Source organism: Equus asinus, chromosome 2 (genome assembly GCF_041296235.1).
Source record: "Equus asinus isolate D_3611 breed Donkey chromosome 2, EquAss-T2T_v2, whole genome shotgun sequence".
NCBI classification, from domain to species: Eukaryota; Metazoa; Chordata; class Mammalia; order Perissodactyla; family Equidae; genus Equus; species Equus asinus.
The window spans coordinates 99,604,731-99,623,250 of NC_091791.1; the positions used below are offsets into that span (position 1 = coordinate 99,604,731).

The 18,520-nt window shown below is 38.2% G+C and overlaps 1 protein-coding gene across 4 annotated transcripts in view; it reads left to right on the forward strand.

Moving 5' to 3' along the window:
• BLM (BLM RecQ like helicase) overlaps positions 1 to 18,520 on the forward strand; it is a 97,066-nt gene that overhangs the window by 26,013 nt on the left and 52,533 nt on the right. For all 4 annotated transcript variants that reach the window (XR_011497096.1, XM_044761014.2, XM_070494887.1 and 1 more), the window contains exons 2-5: positions 9,421 to 9,522; positions 10,460 to 11,145; positions 12,503 to 12,665; positions 15,784 to 15,905. Coding sequence is in view for 2 of the 4 variants with exons in the window: in XM_044761014.2 (XP_044616949.2) it covers positions 9,425 to 9,522; positions 10,460 to 11,145; positions 12,503 to 12,665; positions 15,784 to 15,905 (1,069 nt within the window). In the remaining 2 variants the exon portion in view is untranslated. The remainder of the gene's footprint in view (positions 1 to 9,420; positions 9,523 to 10,459; positions 11,146 to 12,502; positions 12,666 to 15,783; positions 15,906 to 18,520) is intronic.

Sequence of the window (18,520 nt, forward strand, 5' to 3'; positions counted from 1 at the left end):
TTCTTTTCTCTATATTTTACCTTTTCCTTTCATATTTTGTTTTACTATTTGTTCCTTTATCATCCTTTCCAAAAACTACCTCTTGATGTTATCAACTCCTCATTTTTCTTTATTGGCTTTCTCACCATTTAAAGAAACTTTTTAAAATTGTTATTCTATGCTTTTTCTAAGACATTAATGTATATATAACTAGTTTGTTGTTTTCCTTTCCTTTGGCCATATCCAAATAAAGTAAATTCTTACCAAAGGTTATGGACTCCTGTTGTTACTTAGAACCCCCTGAAACTGATTGTACAATTGTGTTCATTTTTCTGGACAGAAGGTCCATTACTTTTATCAGATTTTTACCAGAAGCCATGACCCAAAATGCTGAGAACCATTGCTAACCAAGAGTTCAGCATGTGGTATTTTCATTGTCACTCTTTAAAATGTATCATTTTATAATTTGGGTATTTTTTTTCTCTGCTCCAGTTGTTTTATTGAGACCATATTTTAAACTTTCTAAATTTTGCTTCTGTTTTTCTTGTTAATTTGTTTTTATTGACTTGTGCCTCCAGTTTGAAACTATGTAATCTCTGTTTTGTGTATATTATATTTTCCTTTATGACAGTTTTTTAATTGCTCGTCAACATTTTTTTGGTGAGGAAGATTGGCCCTGAGCTAACATCTGTTGCCAATCATCCTCTTTTTTTGTTTTTTCTACCCAAAGCCCTGGTACATAATTTAAATCCTGGTTGTAAGTCTCTCTAGTTCCTCCGTGTGGGATGCTGCCACACCATGACCTGATGAGCAGTGTGTAGGTCTGCGCCCAGAATCCGAATCCATAAACCTTGGGCTGCCAAAACAGAGTGCATGAACTGAACCACTATGCTACAGGGCCAGCCCCTCATCAACATTTGTTAAGGAATTATATTCTCATTTTATCTCTGCCAAATACCTATTAGTTCTGGAGTCATGGAAAGCTAATTTTAGAAGGAAATGTAGAGATTCTCTAACCCAATTTTACAAACAAGAACACTAGAGAGAATAAATTAATTCCTCAAAGCCACACACAATGGTTTGTGGCAGAATTGACAAAAAACTTGGGTTCTTAGTACAGTTCTCATTCTTTGCTTTTTGTGGTAAAGAGATACTGATCCCCTTACATTTCTGTTTCTTTGATTTCTCCTTGCATTTTTAACAGTTTTAGCTTTATGCATTTTCTTGCTGTGTTGTTTGGATCATATAGATTAGATATAGTTTGGGCTTTTTAGTCATTCTGCAGTGACTGTGTGTGTGTGTGTGTGAGGAAGATTGGCCCTGAGCTAACATCTGTTGCCAGTCTTCCTCTTTTTGCTTAAGATTGTCCCCGAGCTAACACCTGTGCCTATTTTGTATGTGAGATGCCGCCCCAGCATGGCTTAATGAGCAGCGTGTAGGTCTGTACCTGGGATCAAAACCTGCGCACCCTGGGCCACTGAAGCAGAGCACACAAACCTAACCACTACACTAGCGGGCCAGCCCCATAACTTTTTTAGTTTTTAAAGTCAGTGTCGTTATTCAAACAATTCTTATCAATTTTAGAGATAAGGCTTGAATGTTACATTTTCGAAGACTTTAAAACTACAAAAAGTATTTCTGTTCTTTTCATATGTGAATGACAATTGCTTGGGTCTTTTATCCTGAGGATCCTACAAATGTTCTCTGTGTCCCTCAGAAGTAATTTTGTTTGTTACTGTAAGTGTGATTTTTTTTTTTCGCTTAGTCACTTGTAAGATTTTTAAAAATGTTTCCTTTTAGGGGCCGGCCCGGTGGCACGGGGGTTAAGTGCGCATGTTCCACTTCTCGGTGGCCTGGGGTTTGCCAGTTCGGATCCCGTGTGTGGACATGGCACTGCTTGGCATGCCATGCTGTGGTAGGCATCCCACATATAAAGTAGAGGAAGATGGGCACGATGTTATCTCAGGGCCAGGCTTCCTCAGCAAAAAAAGGAGGAGTGGCAGTAGTTAGCTCAGGGCTAATCTTCCTCGAAAAGAAAAGAAAAAAATGTTTCCTTTTAGTTTAATTTCATAAGACTACCTCTTAGTGTCATAGTCTGGTTGTTAAAAAAAGGCCCTCTTGGGGCCGACCCAGTGGCACAGCGGTTAAGTGCGCACGTTCTGCTTCGGTGGCCTGGGGTTTGCTGGTTCGGATCCCGGGTGTGGACATGGCACTGCTTGGCAAGCCATGCTGTGGTAGGCGTCCCACATAGAAAGTAGAGGAAGATGGGCATGGATGTTAGCTCAGGGCCAGTCTTCCTCAGCAAAAAGAGGAAGATTGGCAGCAGCTGTTAGCTCAGGGCTACTCTTCCTCAGAAAAAAAAAAGAAAAAGAAAAACCCACCAAAACAACAACAACAACAAAAGGTCCTCTCAACTTCTGGCCTAAATTATTTTTATTCGTTCAAGAGGCTGTTTAGATAGGACTCCTTTCATCATTTGTTCTTTGCCATTGGTTTCTTTTACTACTTCAAGGAGTCTCATTTGCTGGATATATTTTTTCTTTTTTCCTTTTTTCTCCCCAAAGCCCCCCGGTACATAGTTGTATATTCTTTGTTTTAGGTCCTTCTAGTTGTGGCATGTGGGACGCTGCCTCAGTGTGGTTTGATGAGCAGTGTCATGTCCTCGCCCAGGATTCGAACCAACAAAACACTGGGCCGCCTGCAGCGGAGCGCGCAAACTTAACCACTCAGCCATGGGGCCAGCCCCTGGGTATATTTTTTCTCTTCCAGCTCTGGATTGTTATCATTCTCTCATTCCTTCTTTTCACTGATTTACTATTCTTTCTATGTATGGATATGGTTTTCTGGTTTATTTTGTTTCATCTGATAAATTTTTTTGCGCTGTTGAATCAGCTTTTTGCCTATTTATAGTACAACGGCATTATAACTTCCTTCATGTATGTGAGAGGAAATTTAATCATTTTCTAAATTATACTCATGATTCTTGTGGTGAGTCTAATCAGAGGTTTATTTTAAGTTTTGTTGGCTCTCATTGCTTTGTTCTTTAGTATTGTGAAACTTTTCACTGGTCTCAATTTACTTATTTTCAGTTTATTTTCCTCCTTTAATTTTGTGTCACTGGTCCTTGGCGGTGAACAACATTTGTGTCAAACAATTTTATTGATATTTTAACAGAGTGTGCACAGAGGAGACACCTTTTTGTTTGTCAGTACGTAGCAACTTCTTAAAGGCGTTCCCACTGAAAGATATTGAATAGGAACGTTGTGTACTTACTTCCGTGCTCTGGACTATGACTCTGGCTAGAGGATGCTACCCAGTGAGGAGTAACCAAAGAGCAGTGTAGCTTAAAAGTAGGGAAAGGTGCCCCAGGGTCATGGTTGACTGCATGCTAACTATGAATTCATAATGTATCACTACGTTTATGAAATATTTAATCAAACATTTGTACTGTTGGCGGGCTAAATATACAAATAAAATCATGCTGTGGAATAATGTTGGAAAACTGTTAGAGTACTATGGCTGGTTTTGATCTGAAAATAAATGAGATATGGAAAATTAGAAGGATGCAATAAGAACAATAAAAACTTAGAAGGAGGGGCCAGCCCTGTGGCCGAGTGATTAAGTTCACACACTCTGCTTCAGCTGCCCAGGGTTTCACTGGTTCGAACCCTGGGCTCAGACCTAGTGCCACTCATTAAGCCATGGTGTGGTGGCCTCCTACATGCCACAACTAGAAGGACCCACAACTAAAATATACAACTATGTACTGGGGGGCTTTGGGGAGAAGGATAAATAAATAAATAAATAAAATCTTTAAAAGAAAAACAAACTTAGAAGGAATATGGAAAAGGTTAAGTAATGATGCCCTGGACCTTTTTGTTCTGCTTATTGTCTTCAGGCTGAAGGTCTATGTGCCTCCGCCTCTGTGTCTGCAGTCTAATTGGTTGAGGCTGACGTTCTGAGAGGTCAGTAGTGACTTCACTCCTTATCATTTACACTGTTGAAAGACTGCCCCGTTAGACAGAGCCTTGGAGAAAGCATACTTCACTTAAAGGCCAGTGCTTTTAAACTGAGTACAAAATGGGCAGGTGCCTTTGGACATGTAGGGACTGTGGTCTTAAAGTATTCTCCATTAAAAAACGTCAGGGCTCCTTGGGGAAATGGCTGATTCTGAGTCTGGGACAAAACATGCACAAGATAAATCTGCGACATCTCCTCATTCCAGATAGTATGGAAGCTCTTAAAGACTTCTAAAGTTATGTCACACGGGTTGAAGAGTCCACCTGAAAAGGCTCCCACTGGCCGAATGTGAAACCATTTGAAAATCAGTCAGGATGATAACTGTACTGGATTGAAACTTACGTGATAGTTTAACCCATGAGTTTATAATGATACTGAAAAAAAATTGACCACCGCTGGAGGTTGTCAGAGAATGAAATCATTATTTTAAAAACTAATAAATAAAGGAAAAGAATCTAAAGTTTATCCTGTCTTTCCGATGTGAACTGTACTACTGGGTGACAAAATAGTAGATCAAAGGAGATTTCTCTTTTTTTTTTTTTATTGAGTTATTGATAGGTTACAATCTTGTGAAATTTCAGTTGTACATTAATGTTTGTCAGTCATGTTGTAGGTGCACCACTTCACTCTTTGTGCCCACCCCCCACCCCACCTTTCCCCGGTATCCACTAAACTGTTCTTAGTCCATAGTTTTAAATTCCTCATATGAATGGAGTCATACACAGATTATCTTTCTCTCGCTGGCTTATTTCACTTAACATAATTCTCTCAAGGTCCATCCATGTTATTGCAAATGGAATGATTTTGTTCTGTTTTGCAGCTGAGTAGTATTCCATTGTATATATGTACCACATCTTCTTTATCCATTCGTCTGTTGCTGGACACTTAGGTTGCTTCCACGTCTTGGCTATTGTAAACAGTGCTGCAATAAACATTGGGGTGCACAGGACTTTTGGGATTGCTGACTTCAAGCTCTTTGGATAAATACCCAGTAGTGGGATGGCTGGATCGTATGGTAGTTCTATTTTTAATTTTTTGAGGAATCTCCATACTGTTTTCCATAGTGGCTGCACCAGTTTGCATTCCCACCAGCAGTGTATGAGGGTTCCGTTTTCTCCGCAACCTCTCCAACATTTGTTGCTATTAAGTTTAGATATTTTTGTCATTCTAACGGGTGTAAGGTGATATCTTAGTGTAGTTTTGATTTGCATTTCCCTGATGATCAGCGATGATGAGCATCTTTTCATGTGCCTATTGGCCATCAGTATATCTTCTTTAGAGAAATGTCTGTTCATGTCTCCAGCCCATTTTTTGATTGGGTTGTTTGATGTTTTGTGGTTGAGTTGCGAGAGTTCTTTGTATATTATGGATATTAAGCCTTTGTCAGATATATGACTTGCAAATATTTTTTCCCAGTTAGTGGGTTGTTTTTTTGTTTCAATCCTGTTTTCATTTGCCTTGAAGAAGCTCTTTAATCTGAAGAAGTCCCATTTGTTTATTCTTTCTATTGTTTCCCTTCTCTGAGAAGGCATGGTGTCCGAAAAGATCCTTTTAATACTGATGTCAAAGAGTGTACTGCCTACGTTTTCTTCCAGAAGCCTTATGGTTTCAGGTCTCACCTTTAGGTCTTTAATCCATTTTGAGTTTATTTTGGTGAATGGTGAAAAAGAATGGTCAATTTTCATTCTTTTACATGTGGCTTTCCAGTTTTCCCAGCATCATTTGTTGAAAAGACTTTCTTTTCTCCATTGTATGCCCTCGGCTCCTTTGTCAAAGATAAGCTGTCCATAGATGTGTGGTTTTATTTCTGGGCTTTCAATTCTGTTCCATTGATCTGTGCACCTGTTTTTGTACCAGTACCATGCTGTTTTGATTACTGTAGCTTTGTAGTATGTTTTGAAGTCAGGGATTGTGATGCCTCCCTTTTTGTTCTTTTTTCTCAGGATTGCTTTAGAAATTCGGGGTCTTTTGTTGCCCCGTATGAATTTTAGGATTCTTTGTTCTAATTCTGTAAAGAATGTCATTGGGATTCTGATTGGGATGGCGTTGAATCTGTAGATTGCTTTAGGTAGAATGGACATTTTAACTATGTTTATTCTTCCAATCCATGTACATGGAGTGTCTTTCCATCTCCTTATGTCATCATCCAATTCTCTCAGAAAGGCCTTGTAATTTTCATTATATAGGTCCTTCACTTCCTTAGTTAAGTTTACCCCAAGGTATTTTATTCTTTTTGTTGCGATTGTGAATGGTATTGTATTCTTGAGTTCTTTTTCTGTTGGTTCATTACTGGAGTATAGGAATGCTACTGATTTATGCAAATTGATTTTATACCCTGCAACTTTTCTGTAGTTGTTGATTACTTCTAACAGTTTTCCAATGGATTCTTTGGGGTTTTCTATATATAAGATCATGTCGTCTGCAAACAGCGAGAGTTTCACTTCTTCCCTCCCTATTTGGATTCCTTTTATTCCTTTTTCTTGCCTGATTGCTCTGGCCAGGACCTCCAGTACTATGTTAAATAAGAGTGGTGATAGAGGGCATCCTTGTCTCATTCCTGTTTTCAGGGGGATGGGGTTCAGTTTTTGCCCATTGAGTATGATGTTGGCTATGGGTTTGTCATATATGGCCTTTATTATGTTGAGGTAGTTTCCTTCTATGCCCATTTTGTTCAGAGTTTTTATCATAAATGGCTGTTGGATCTTGTCAAATGCCTTCTCTGCATCTATTGAGATGATCATGTGGTTTTTATTCCTCAGTTTGTTGATGTGGTGTATCACGTTGATTGATTTGCGGATGTTGAACCATCCCCGTGTCCCTGGTATGAATCCCATCTGATCCTGATGTATGATTCTTTTGATGAATTGCTGAATTCTGGTTGCCAAAATTTTGTTTAAAATTTTTGCATCTATGTTCATCAGTGATATTGGCCTGTAGTTCTCTTTTTTCGTGGTGTCCTTGTCAGGTTTTGGGATCAGCGTGATGTTGGCCTCATAGAATGTGTTAGGAAGTGTTCCATCTTCCCTAATTTTTTGGAATAGCTTGAAAAGGATAGGTATTAAATCCTCTCTGAAAGTTTGGTAGAATTCCCCAGGAAAGCCATCTGGTCCTGGGGTTTTATTCTTTGGGATGTTTTTGATTGCTGTTTCAATCTCTTTCCTTGTGATTGGTCTGTTCAAATTGTCTGCCTCTTCTTGAGTGAGCTTTGGGAGATTGTAGGAGTCCAAGAATTTATCCATTTCCTCTAGGTTATCCATTCTGTTGGCATAGTTTTTTGTAGTATTCTCTTATAATCTGTTGTATTTTTGCAGAGTTTGTTGTTATTTCTCCTCGCTCATTTCTGATTTTGTTTATTTGAACTTTCTCCCTTTTTTTCTTTGTAAGTCTGGCTAGTGGTTTGTCAATTTTATTTATCTTCTCAAAAAACCAGCTCTTTGTCTCATTGATCCTTTCTACTGCCTTTTTCGTTTCAATAGTATTTATTTCTGCTCTGATTTTTATTATTTCTCTCCTTCTGCTGACTTTGGGCTTCATTTGTTCTTTTTTCTCTAGTTCAGTTAGGTGTGCTTTAAGGTTGCTTATTTGGGATTCTTCTTGTTTGTTAAGATGTGCCTGTATTGCGATGAATTTTCCTCTTAATACAGCTTTTGCTGTATCCCATATGAGTTGGTATGGCATGCTATCATTTTCATTTGTTTCCAAGTATTTTTTTATTTGTTCTTTAATTTCTTCAATGATCCATTGCTTGTTCAGTAGTGTGTTGTTTAGTCTCCACATCTTTGTGCCTTTCTCAGCTTTTTTCTTGTAATTAATTTCTAGCCTTATAGCACTATGATCTGAGAAGATGCTTGTTGTTATTTCAATTTTTTTAAATTTGTAGAGGCTTGCCTTGTTTCCCAACATATGGTCTATCCTAGAGAATGTTCCATGTGCACTTGAGAAGAATGTATATTCAGCTCTTTCAGGGTGGAGTGATCTATATATGTCTATTAAGTCCAATTGTTTTAGTTTTTCATTTAACTCCACTATTTCCTTGTTGATTTTCTGTCTGGATGATCTGTCCATTGATGTGAGTGGGGTGTTGAGGTCCCCTACTATTATTGTGTTGTTTTTAACGTCTTCCAAAGGAGATTTCTTTTGATAGAAATATTTCAGCTAATGAATAAAGAATGACATTTAAAATATCACCATTTTGAGAGGTCAGCTTCCAGACTGGTGAAGTGAGAACCCTGGGATGTGTGTAGAGATGAAACAGTTTTGGATGAGTTGAGAATTGTGACTCTGGGTGATGGGTGGTAGGAGTTCATTATACTCTTCTGTCTACTTTTTAATGTTAATATTTTGGTAACAACTTTATTAAGATATAATTTGCATATCCATGTGAATTATTCCGTGTTTATTAATTAGTTAACTGTTTTACTAAAGCATTTTAAAGAGTAAGAAGAGCCAGAAATCGTTCCTTCTTCTGGAGAAGGCGGAACAAAATCTGTATCTTAATCACCTTCAACAAGCTCAACACAATGATATTTCTCAATTGAATGTAATTCAGTTTCTCCCAAGTTTTTCTTTTCACTAATATTTAAAGTAAAACAATTGTTAAACAGGTTATTTTAATAGTGAGTGGAATATGATTTATCTAAAGCTTCCTATTTCCGTGAATATCATCTAGTGTTGTTAACCCTTCCTCCTAAGATAGGTGACCTAAAATAAAAGTAGATCTCTGGTAAAGATAGAATGGGAAAGGGAGTTGTAACTATCAGCTAAAATGAGGATTTTTTACCATTCATAGATTTCGGCTATTCTGTCTTCCTTCAGCCCCAGTAATTTTAACGTGGCTTAAGCTGTACGTTATCCCAGGCAGTAGGTCAGCAATAGCACAATTTGTTACGCAAGGGGTATAAATGTGCTTTGTAAAAGTATTCTTTCAGGTTGAAACCAGATATTATGAAACACGATGTCTTGCTGGTAAACCATTCCTCTCATTGATGGTGCTCTTTCTTCTTTTCCCAGTTTTCCTCTTGGGTAGAGAATTTAGTTGTTCATTTGTTCTTTGGATTTTCAGTATGCTTTGATCATTTTCTCCCACCTTACTTTCTGTCCAGCTCCCATTTATTCTTCAAGGCCAGGCCAGGTCCCATTTTTCTGCAAGGCCTTTCCTAATAATCCTTTCCTTAATGTCTTTTGTGCTTATTTTAGCATTGGGGGAAAACCAGGTCATTTTGCTATTTAAGTGAGCCTTCTGTTATTAAAGATTATATATGTCAAATGTCACCAATTGTAAATGTCAAAACAATTTATTGACCCCCCAAAAGAGGCCTCATTACTCTGGGCACAGTTGGAATAGTACTCCACCCCCCAACAAATATTATGATTAATGCAAAGTATGTAACTCCACTGAGATTTTTTTCCTTCACTTTTTAGGATCATGGCTGCTGTTCCTCTAAATAATCTACAGGAGCAACTGGAGCGTCATTCAGCCAGAAAACTTAATAATAAATTAAGTCTTTCAAAACCAAAATCTTCGTAAGTATTTTGGTTGGTTTGCTGTCATACAGGCACTAACAGTGTCTTAGAGATGAGAGCTCTTTCCCTTCAACCCTTTCCTTGTACAGACGAGGAAACAAACCTGAGAGGGTCAGTGATTTCCCCACTTTGTAAATTAATGGTAGAGCATGTTTTAGCAGCACCAGGTAATAAATTGTTCAGCACCTTTCCGTGCTTCCTGGCACATAATACTTGCTCAGTAAATATTTGTTGAATGAATGAATAATGAATCTTCTTGTAAATTTGGGCAAATAGGTATTTTTGATATTTTAATATAGTTTTATATCCTTTCCAAAAACAGTTTATAAGGAATCTGTAGCTCTCCAGTTCTGATCTTTCCTCCAAGCTATCTTCCAAACTCCTAATGCCATCTAATAATAATTCATATCCTTTATTGTGCTTTCACCAGGTTCTGGACACTGTTCTGGGTGCTTGACTTTGAAGTCACCGTTGACCCTCATGTCACTAAATCCAGCAGAGTCGAGGACTCTTGTCTCTTTTGCTTGTCCTGATTTCAGCATGGCTAACAGTGTTTAACTCTTCCCGTAAAACTTTTATCAGAGTAGCAACACGTAGCCACATTTGAGCCTCTTCTCTTTTTTACTTATGCTGTCCCCGCCCTCTGGAGTAGCTGTTAATTAAAGACTGCTCGCCTGAGAAATAAAGTAGTGGGAATGGCCTGGATCCTCTCAAAATTGATTAATTAGCTTCTGAATAGGAAAGATCAGCCCATAATAAGTATAATTTAAGTTACCTTATAAATTTTAAATTCAAAGAAGGCGATGGATGCTTTGCTCATTTGTGATACAATGAAGAAAAGTTGTTATATAAATTAGTAAAAGAAATTTAGAGTTTTGTACAGTTGGTGGGTTTGTTAAAATTAATCCATCTAATTCATTTTTCAATTGTTTTTCAGAGGTTTCACTTTTAAAAAGAAAATATCTTCAGCCAATGATGTGTCTGTAACTAGTGTGTCAGTAGCAAAAACACCGGTGTTGAGTGATAAAGATGTTAATGTTACTGAGGCCCGTTCCTTCACTGAACCTTTACCGCCTCCCCCAAATCAGCAGACAAGTATCAGTGACTTTAAAAAAGCTCCAGGAGGACAGCAAACCAAGAGAATTGGTTCAAAACCATTACTGCCAGATTTGTTGCAGTTTCCTCAGGAAGTTTTATGTACTACCCAGAAGACACCAGTTGTAAAGAAATCTCGTGATGCTACTTTCAAGAAATTAGAATTTAGTTCTTCATCAGATTCTTTTATTACCATCAATGACTGGGATGATACGGATGACTTTGATACTTCTGGAAGTTCAAAAGCATTTGTTACACCATCCAGAAATCACTCTGTAAGAGTGAGCACTGCTCAGAAATGTAAAAAGTCCAAGAGAACCTTTTTGAAAGCGCAGCTTCCTAAAGCAAATTCAGTAAAGGCTGATTTGACTCCTTCCTCCTCTGAAATCGAGCAAGTAGATTTGACTAAGAAACAGGATGACTCAGAATGGTTAAGTAGTGATGTGATTTGCATTGATGATGGCCCCAATTCCAAAGAGCTTATAAATGAAGATATGCAGGAAAGTCATTCTTTGGGAGAGGAAAGAGGTAAAAATCATTATTTTATCTCATTTCAATATGTTGATTGTATTAGTTTATTCAAAGCTAGGCATTAGGAACAGCAACAAATATGATACTGCTTTTGTCTTTAGGATCTATGGAAGTGCTTACTGAGCAGTCTGTTGGCCGCATTCTTGAGGCAGGGCCTACTGATGAAAGATTTTATTCTGCTAATATAAATTTTTTTTTTTTAAGATTTTATTTTTTCCTTTTTCTCCCCAAAGCCCCTCCGGTACATAGTTGTATATTCTTCGTTGTGGGTCCTTCTAGTTGTGGCATGTGGGACGCTGCCTCAGCGTGGTTTGATGAGCAGTGCCATGTCCGCGCCCAGGATTCAAACCAACGAAACACTGGACCGCCTGCAGCAGAGAGCACGAACTTAACCACTTGGCCACGGGGCCAGCCCCAATTCTGCTAATATAGTTTTTAGATTAACACCAAAGATAGCTCTGTGATTTTACATGTGAAGAAAATAAAGCCCCTAGAGGTTAAAATGGCTTCTTAAGGGTCTACTGGCTGGTTAGTGGTAGAATTGGGACGTGAAACTAAGCCTTTCTATTATAATTCCTTTATGGCTTGCTGCCACCTAATATTGATGTATAATACAATCTAATCATGCTGTTAAAGTATTATAAATTACATTCTAATTATTTTCTCTTTAGTTTTCATAGTTATTAGATGTGCAGAACTTAATAGCTGAGATTAGCCATATGTGGAAGTACCTACCTTATCAGATACTTGGAAATATGAGACTAACGTTTTTAAACACCAGAATCAAGGTTACTGTAGAGTGAAAGAGGACTGAAAAGTGATTAATAAGCAAAACTGTAGTCTAATCAAATGTGTTGCTGTTTATGAAGAGAAGATTTGGTAAAAGTAAACTAGAGAGCAACAATTTGGCATTGTGTTTTCCCAAGTAGTCAAGAGAGACACTGAATCTGGTAGACTTAAATGGCTGTGAAGCCTTTGTGGTAGTGAGAGTTATGTGTACACACAACAGCATTTGTACAGTTACCAGACTTATTTGTTGCACTTTACCCTTAAATATGAGTGAAAAAACAGAAAAGCAAAAGTGCTGATCCTTAGTATGCGTTCCGTAATTAACTTCATGAGACAGTCTTGAAAATCCTTACGCAAATCTTCAGCCTCAATCCAGCATTCACCGGAATCGATCCAGTTGACTCGATAATCATTTATGAGGAAACAAGCCAGCATTAACACGTGAAAGGAGAGGGCTGTATACCCAGTGGTGTTGCTGTTTGTGACTTGCCTGAAGTGCTAAGTGCTCACACCTTATTCTTGCTGTGTCGTTGATTATTGAAATAACTTATGTTTATCAACATAGATAGTGGTGAAAAGAAGAAAAACTTGGAAGAAAAGGAATTACATTCAATTGAGAAATCTCCATGTGTTGAGTTTGATGAAGATGATTATGACATGGATTTTGTTCCACCTTCTCCAGAAGAAGGAATGATTTCTGGCTCTTCTTCCTCTTTAAAATGCCTTAGGTAAAACAGCTAACTAATTAATAGATATTGTTTGTTTCTGGAATATCTGAAATAATTTAGTTCTGTAGTGTCATTTCTACATAGATAAATTTCATGCCTCTGCACAGTTCATTTTATATTTAAATGAGAACATCAAACAATCCCCATTTATACATTTTATTTAGTTGGTGGTATTCTAAAGCTATAAAGTTCCATTATGATTAATTACGTGGGACCTCAAAACAATTTTCTGTAGTTGATTTTGACATGTGGAATATATTCCTAAAAATATTATGTTTCCAAACTCCTAGACCTGAAATGGCACAAAACTAACTCCTTATTTAGGAAATGACTTAGTAAGTAATAAGTCCTTTTTTTAAAAAACCCTGCAGGATAGAATTGGTCATTGCGTCTGTCTTCACTGAATTGTAGTAAATTAGTGACAAGATTGTGGTTAATTGGTAATATTATGAGAAAAAGAGATATCCACATAGCTTATCAGTAGCTTAAAGTACTAAAAGTCAGTGTGACCTCTGTCCTCACCCCCAGTCCATTGAGTGGTGGTGCATATACTACACTTCTAACCAATATTTTGATGAGAAACAGATCCCTCTAGTATATCCCCTTAATTAAGGAAGACAGGCAGGAAGAGGGGTTTGCCTGCATAACCTAGCTTATCTGGGTTTATGTTTTAACAGGTGGGTTGGGATGTTTAAAGAGGTTGAGAAGGCTGACTGGTGATTACTGTTTGATGACAAAACTAAAAACCTGTAAGAGCTCCCCTCTCCCCTGCTCCCTTCTGATAGAAATTCAGCTAGAACTGTAGAAAGTGAAAAACTGAGCAGAAGTTCATATAGAGTCTAGATTCTAAATCAGCATTCTTATTGAACAGGTGAAGCCCTGAGGCCCAGGATGATGCAGTTAACAACAAAGGGACTAACATCCAGTGTAGCACTGTTTCCTGGGCCATACCTGTTCCCTTATTGAATGCCTGGCCTTTTTCTTTGTTTATAAAAAGAGTGTGTATTGCACAGATAACATTGTAACCATTTTAACAGGATACTTGTAGTCTCACAATTCCAACAAACAAAATAGATTCTTTATCCTGTTAAGTTTTGATCCTTCCCTACATGTGTGTATGATTTTTGCGTTACTGTAATCAACATGTAACTATAACTTATTATGCTTCTTTTAACATTATTTTAAAAACATTTTCCGTAGTGTTACATAGTCTTTATTTTTATTCCTTTTAATGGCTACATAATTTATTGAGTTGTCATACCATAATTAACTTTACCTAGATCTTCAGCAATTGGAAAATGGTTATTTCCAAGGTTTTTCCTAAGGTAGATTCTGTTTTTAATATTACAACCTCATATACATATTTGTATAATAAAACTGAAATAGAATTTTCACAAGTGATACTTTGTGTGCAGTGCATGCTTAAATTTTGTTACGTTTTATTTATTTATTTATTTATTTTAAAGATTGGCACCTGCGCTAACATCTGTTGCTAATCTTTTTCCCCTTCTTCTCCCCAAAGCCCCTAGTACATAGCTGTATATTGTAGTTCTAAGTCCTCCTATAGTTGTGCCATGTGGGACGCTGCCTCAGCATGGCTTGATGAGAACTGCTAGGTTCGCGCCCAGGATCCAAACCAGCAAAACCCTGGGCCGCCAAAGCAGAGAGTGTGAACTTAACCACTTGGTCCCGGGGCCAGCCTATGTTTTATTTCATTTTAAAATACTGCTTGTGACTTCTGAATTACTTTCAGAGGCGTAATGTTCAGATAATATGTAGCAGAAAATAGAAACATGTTTTTGTGTCTCTTCTACTCCTAAACCTCTTTAGATGGCCCTCAAAATCCTTTGTCTTCAGGCCCCAAGTTACATTTACAGTTTTAGCTCCAATTATGCCCTTACAGTAACCTAAGCTCCAGTGAACCTATGAGACAAACCAACAATCTGGAAAACATTTCTAAACAATAAAGCCCTTTCTTTAATTACAATATATTATCATTTTTAAAAATGTATAGAATATAGTTAATCATCACTGTTTGATTTAGTTAGAAGATTGCATTCCAAAATCCTGCTTTAGAAAAGTACCATTGATTCCTGGGTATCAATAAATAGATTGCCCTTTTTGTCTGTCCTTCATGATCTGTTACTTTTCCCATACCCATCGTTCCTCAAATGCTACCTCCTCGGTGAAGCCTCCTCAGGTTCCAGAAAGTGTTCTCTATCTTTGGGTTTCCACAGTACTCTCCCTTTTTTTAAAAAAAAAAAAAAAAGATTTTTATTTTTCCTTTTTTTCCCCAAAGCACCCCAGTGCATAGTTGTATGTTTTTAGTTGTGAGTCCTTCTAGTTGTGGCATGTAGGATGCTGCCTCAGCATGGCCTGATGAGCGGTGCCATGTCCACTCCCAGGATCCGAACTGACGAAACCCTGGGCCGCCGAAGCCAAGCGCGCGAACTTAAGCGCTCGGCCATGGGGCCAGCCCCAGTACCCTTACCCTCTCTTTGACACTCATTTAGTACTAATTTATTTTGTTACTTTTAAGATATTTGTTATATCCAGTCAGACTGACCATGTTTATATGTGTTAATATTTTTTTATAATCTGCATGAGTTAATTATATGTACAGATACACATATATACACATTGGCATAATAAGAAAAGTCTGGATAAAATGCTTTGGAGTTTCAGAAGAGAGAGATGTTAATAACCACCTGCTGAAGAAATAGGAGAAGTAACACTTAGGCTGGGCCTAGAAGAACAAGTGTGATTTGGGTAAGAAGAGCTTGGAATGGTGGGTTTTCCCAGTCAAGAGAAGAGCAGAAGCAAAACCCCTGAGGCAGACAACGCGGGGCTCATGTGAGGAGGGTAAGTGATGCCCTGTGCTTGGAGTGTGGCGTTGTCGAAAGGGCATCACCGGAGATGCAGGTGAAAAGGTCTCTTGGGGCCAGAAGACAGCAGACTTTAGGGCCAGCGAAAGAGGTTTTAGAATAGACGAGAGACAAATACATTGTTTTCTTTTCTGTTATATATCGTCTGACCAGAGTTGGAAAAATATTAGAGGAAAAATTATGCATTTGGTCCAGTCTAGACTATGATTGGTTTTATATTTTTTAATTTGTAGTGTGTTAAAGGACCTTGACACCCCTGACAGAAAAGATGGTCTTAGCACATCAGAGGACTTGTCAAAAGCTGAGAAAATGACTGTACAGCAGCCTCATCAAGAAACGAGCACAGACTGTGACGGTACAAAAGTATTTTCTTTTTTTTTTTTTCTTTTTTTTTTTTTTCAAAAGTATTTTCAACAGATCACATATTTTAACTGCTTACTTTTGAAAGCAAAGATTGTATCTTTACCCTGTGGCTGTAAAGTGTAAGATGGCAAGTTTGTAGTTCCTTTTGCTCTAAATAGAATCATCCCTGTTCATTCGTCAGCCAGCATTTGCTCGAACAACTCAGAAACTCATGTTCTCACAACATAATTCATTCTCTATTTTGAACAGCTACTTGTTAGAACAAGTGTTTTTTAGAAAATTATTTCACATATTGAGCCAGAATTTGCTTTCCTGTAACTTTAATCCTTGTGAGATAAGTCTAAAGCTCCTAGGAGTTTGTTCTCCTTTTTTTTTTTTTAAGCTAAATCTCATTAGGTCTTTAAACTCTTCCTGTAGATACTGGTTTCTAGACTTTCATCCTCCTGTTCACCCTTGTGTGTAGTCTGGGTTTGGGTCTTGATGTTCACTTAAAGTTTGATACTTTTGATTTGTTTGATTTGTTTCTAATTCATTTTAAAATTTTCTATTAAATATCAACTATAAATAATCCAGTAGCTCTACAAGACTTTGAAAAATAGTAGCCTCCTTTCCCGCTCTTGCTTTCTACTTCCCAGGGGCTCTTTCAGCCTAGAGTTTTGTGTCTGTCTAGTCTGGAAATTTTTCTAGTGTTATTTCTTTTTATTTTCTTCTATTTGTTTTGTTTCACTCTTCCTGGAACTTCGATTTGGATATTGGGCCTCCATCGATTATCTTTTCTATTTTCCATCTCTTGCTTTTCTGGGAGATTTCCTCAATTGTATCTTTAACTCTTCTATGGAATTTTTCATTTTTATAAAATCAGTTTCCAAGAGCTCTTTTTTATCCTCTGAATATTTTTGTAGTGCATTCTATTCTTGTTTGATGGGTGCTGTACTGATTGTGTGTGTGTGTGCATGCACACACACATGTAGTGGTCTCTGTGCGTTGCTTCTGTTTTCTCCAAATTTCTTTTTGTTTATTTTGGTCTCTGAATTTATTGTCAGGGATGTTGCTGAAATGTCTCATGTCCTAAGCACTCTTTTAAGTGCCTTACAATATTAACAAATTTAATCCTCACAGTGGCCCTTTTAGGTAGTTTCCGTTATCCAGTTTTTACAGATAAGGAAACTGAGATACGAATGGTTAAGTAGTTACACAGAGTTGTGACTTAGGCAGCGTTAGGGTGAGGCTTTGAACCCGGCAGACTTGAGGCTCCAGCCGCTGCACCATGCTGTTTCTACATCAGTAAGTTTCACTGATAAAATGGTCCACTAGGACAGTGGCAAGGACAGAGTCCTGCAGAATGGCATTAGAGGCCTCCCTCCTGGCTGACGTCAATTCATTCAGCACCACTTCTTGTTTAACTAATTACAGATATGTCTTCAGACCATGTTTCTCTCCCTTGTCCATGGACATGGACTCCAGAAGTTCAGGGTGTGAGGCAGCAAGAGGCAATGGGTGGGACATTGGCTCTCAAGTGGTGCAGACCTGGGACACAAACCTGTCTCCTCTTCCTCCTGGCTGTGTGACCATGACAGATTAGTTAAGCTTCTCTAGACCTCAGTTGCTGCTTCTGTAAAACAAGGAGAGTAATATCTGCCTTGCTGGGGAGTTGTCAGGGTTCGAGGTGAAGTACCCAGGGTGCTGTCGGCCTTTAATAAATGGTAGTTATTTGGGCCTGGCCCCATGGCCAAGTAGTTAAGTTCACACGCTCCACTTCGGCAGCCCAGGGTTTCGCCAGTTTGAATCCTGTGTGCGGATGTGGCACCACTCATCAGGCCCTGCTGAGGTGGCGTCCCACATACCGCAACTAGAAGGACCCACAACTAAAAATACACAACTATGTACCTGGGGACTTTGGGGAGAAAAAGGAAAAATAAAATCTTTAAAAAATAAAAATAAAAAAAATAAATGATAGTTATTATCTGACAGTCTAGTAATCCTTTCAAAGAAGGAAAGATGTTAAGAGGGCTGGTTTATTTTTATGAACTCTTGCTAACTCTGTAATTGTTTCCTCTCCTTCTTAGAGCACACAAAGCAGCCATTTGAGAGCATATTCTAGAATTTTACTCTGAATTAACATCAAGATCACCAGCCTGTAGCTTTTGGCCATCACTTTAGAATTTCTTTGAAAGTTAGAACAATGTTTGCCTGTCTTCACTCTTCCATCAGCTGTCCTGTTCACCAGGTGCCTCACGGATCAGCGAGATCTTATTTGCGCATTTCCTTTGTATTCTGAGGTGTGGTCTGTCTAGACAAGGAGACCTGAGCTCCTTTCCAACTGCTGTGTCACTCTCTGAGCCCCTCTTGGCTTTTATTTCCTTCAGACAATTATTTACTCTCCTCTTTCCAATCTGATGCTCCTTCTCCTTGGAGAGAAAACAGATGTAAAATAGGCATTAAGCAGTCCCACTTTACCATCTCATCCCGCACATCCCTGTTTACATCAGTCACTAGTAAGAGTCCACATTTCCCGAGTCTTTGTCACACGGATGCTTGTCCCCGCACTGCCCTCTGCACCCCTGGTCTGTGCTGTCTTCCCCCCTTCGTGCTCTGTGCACCCTTCAG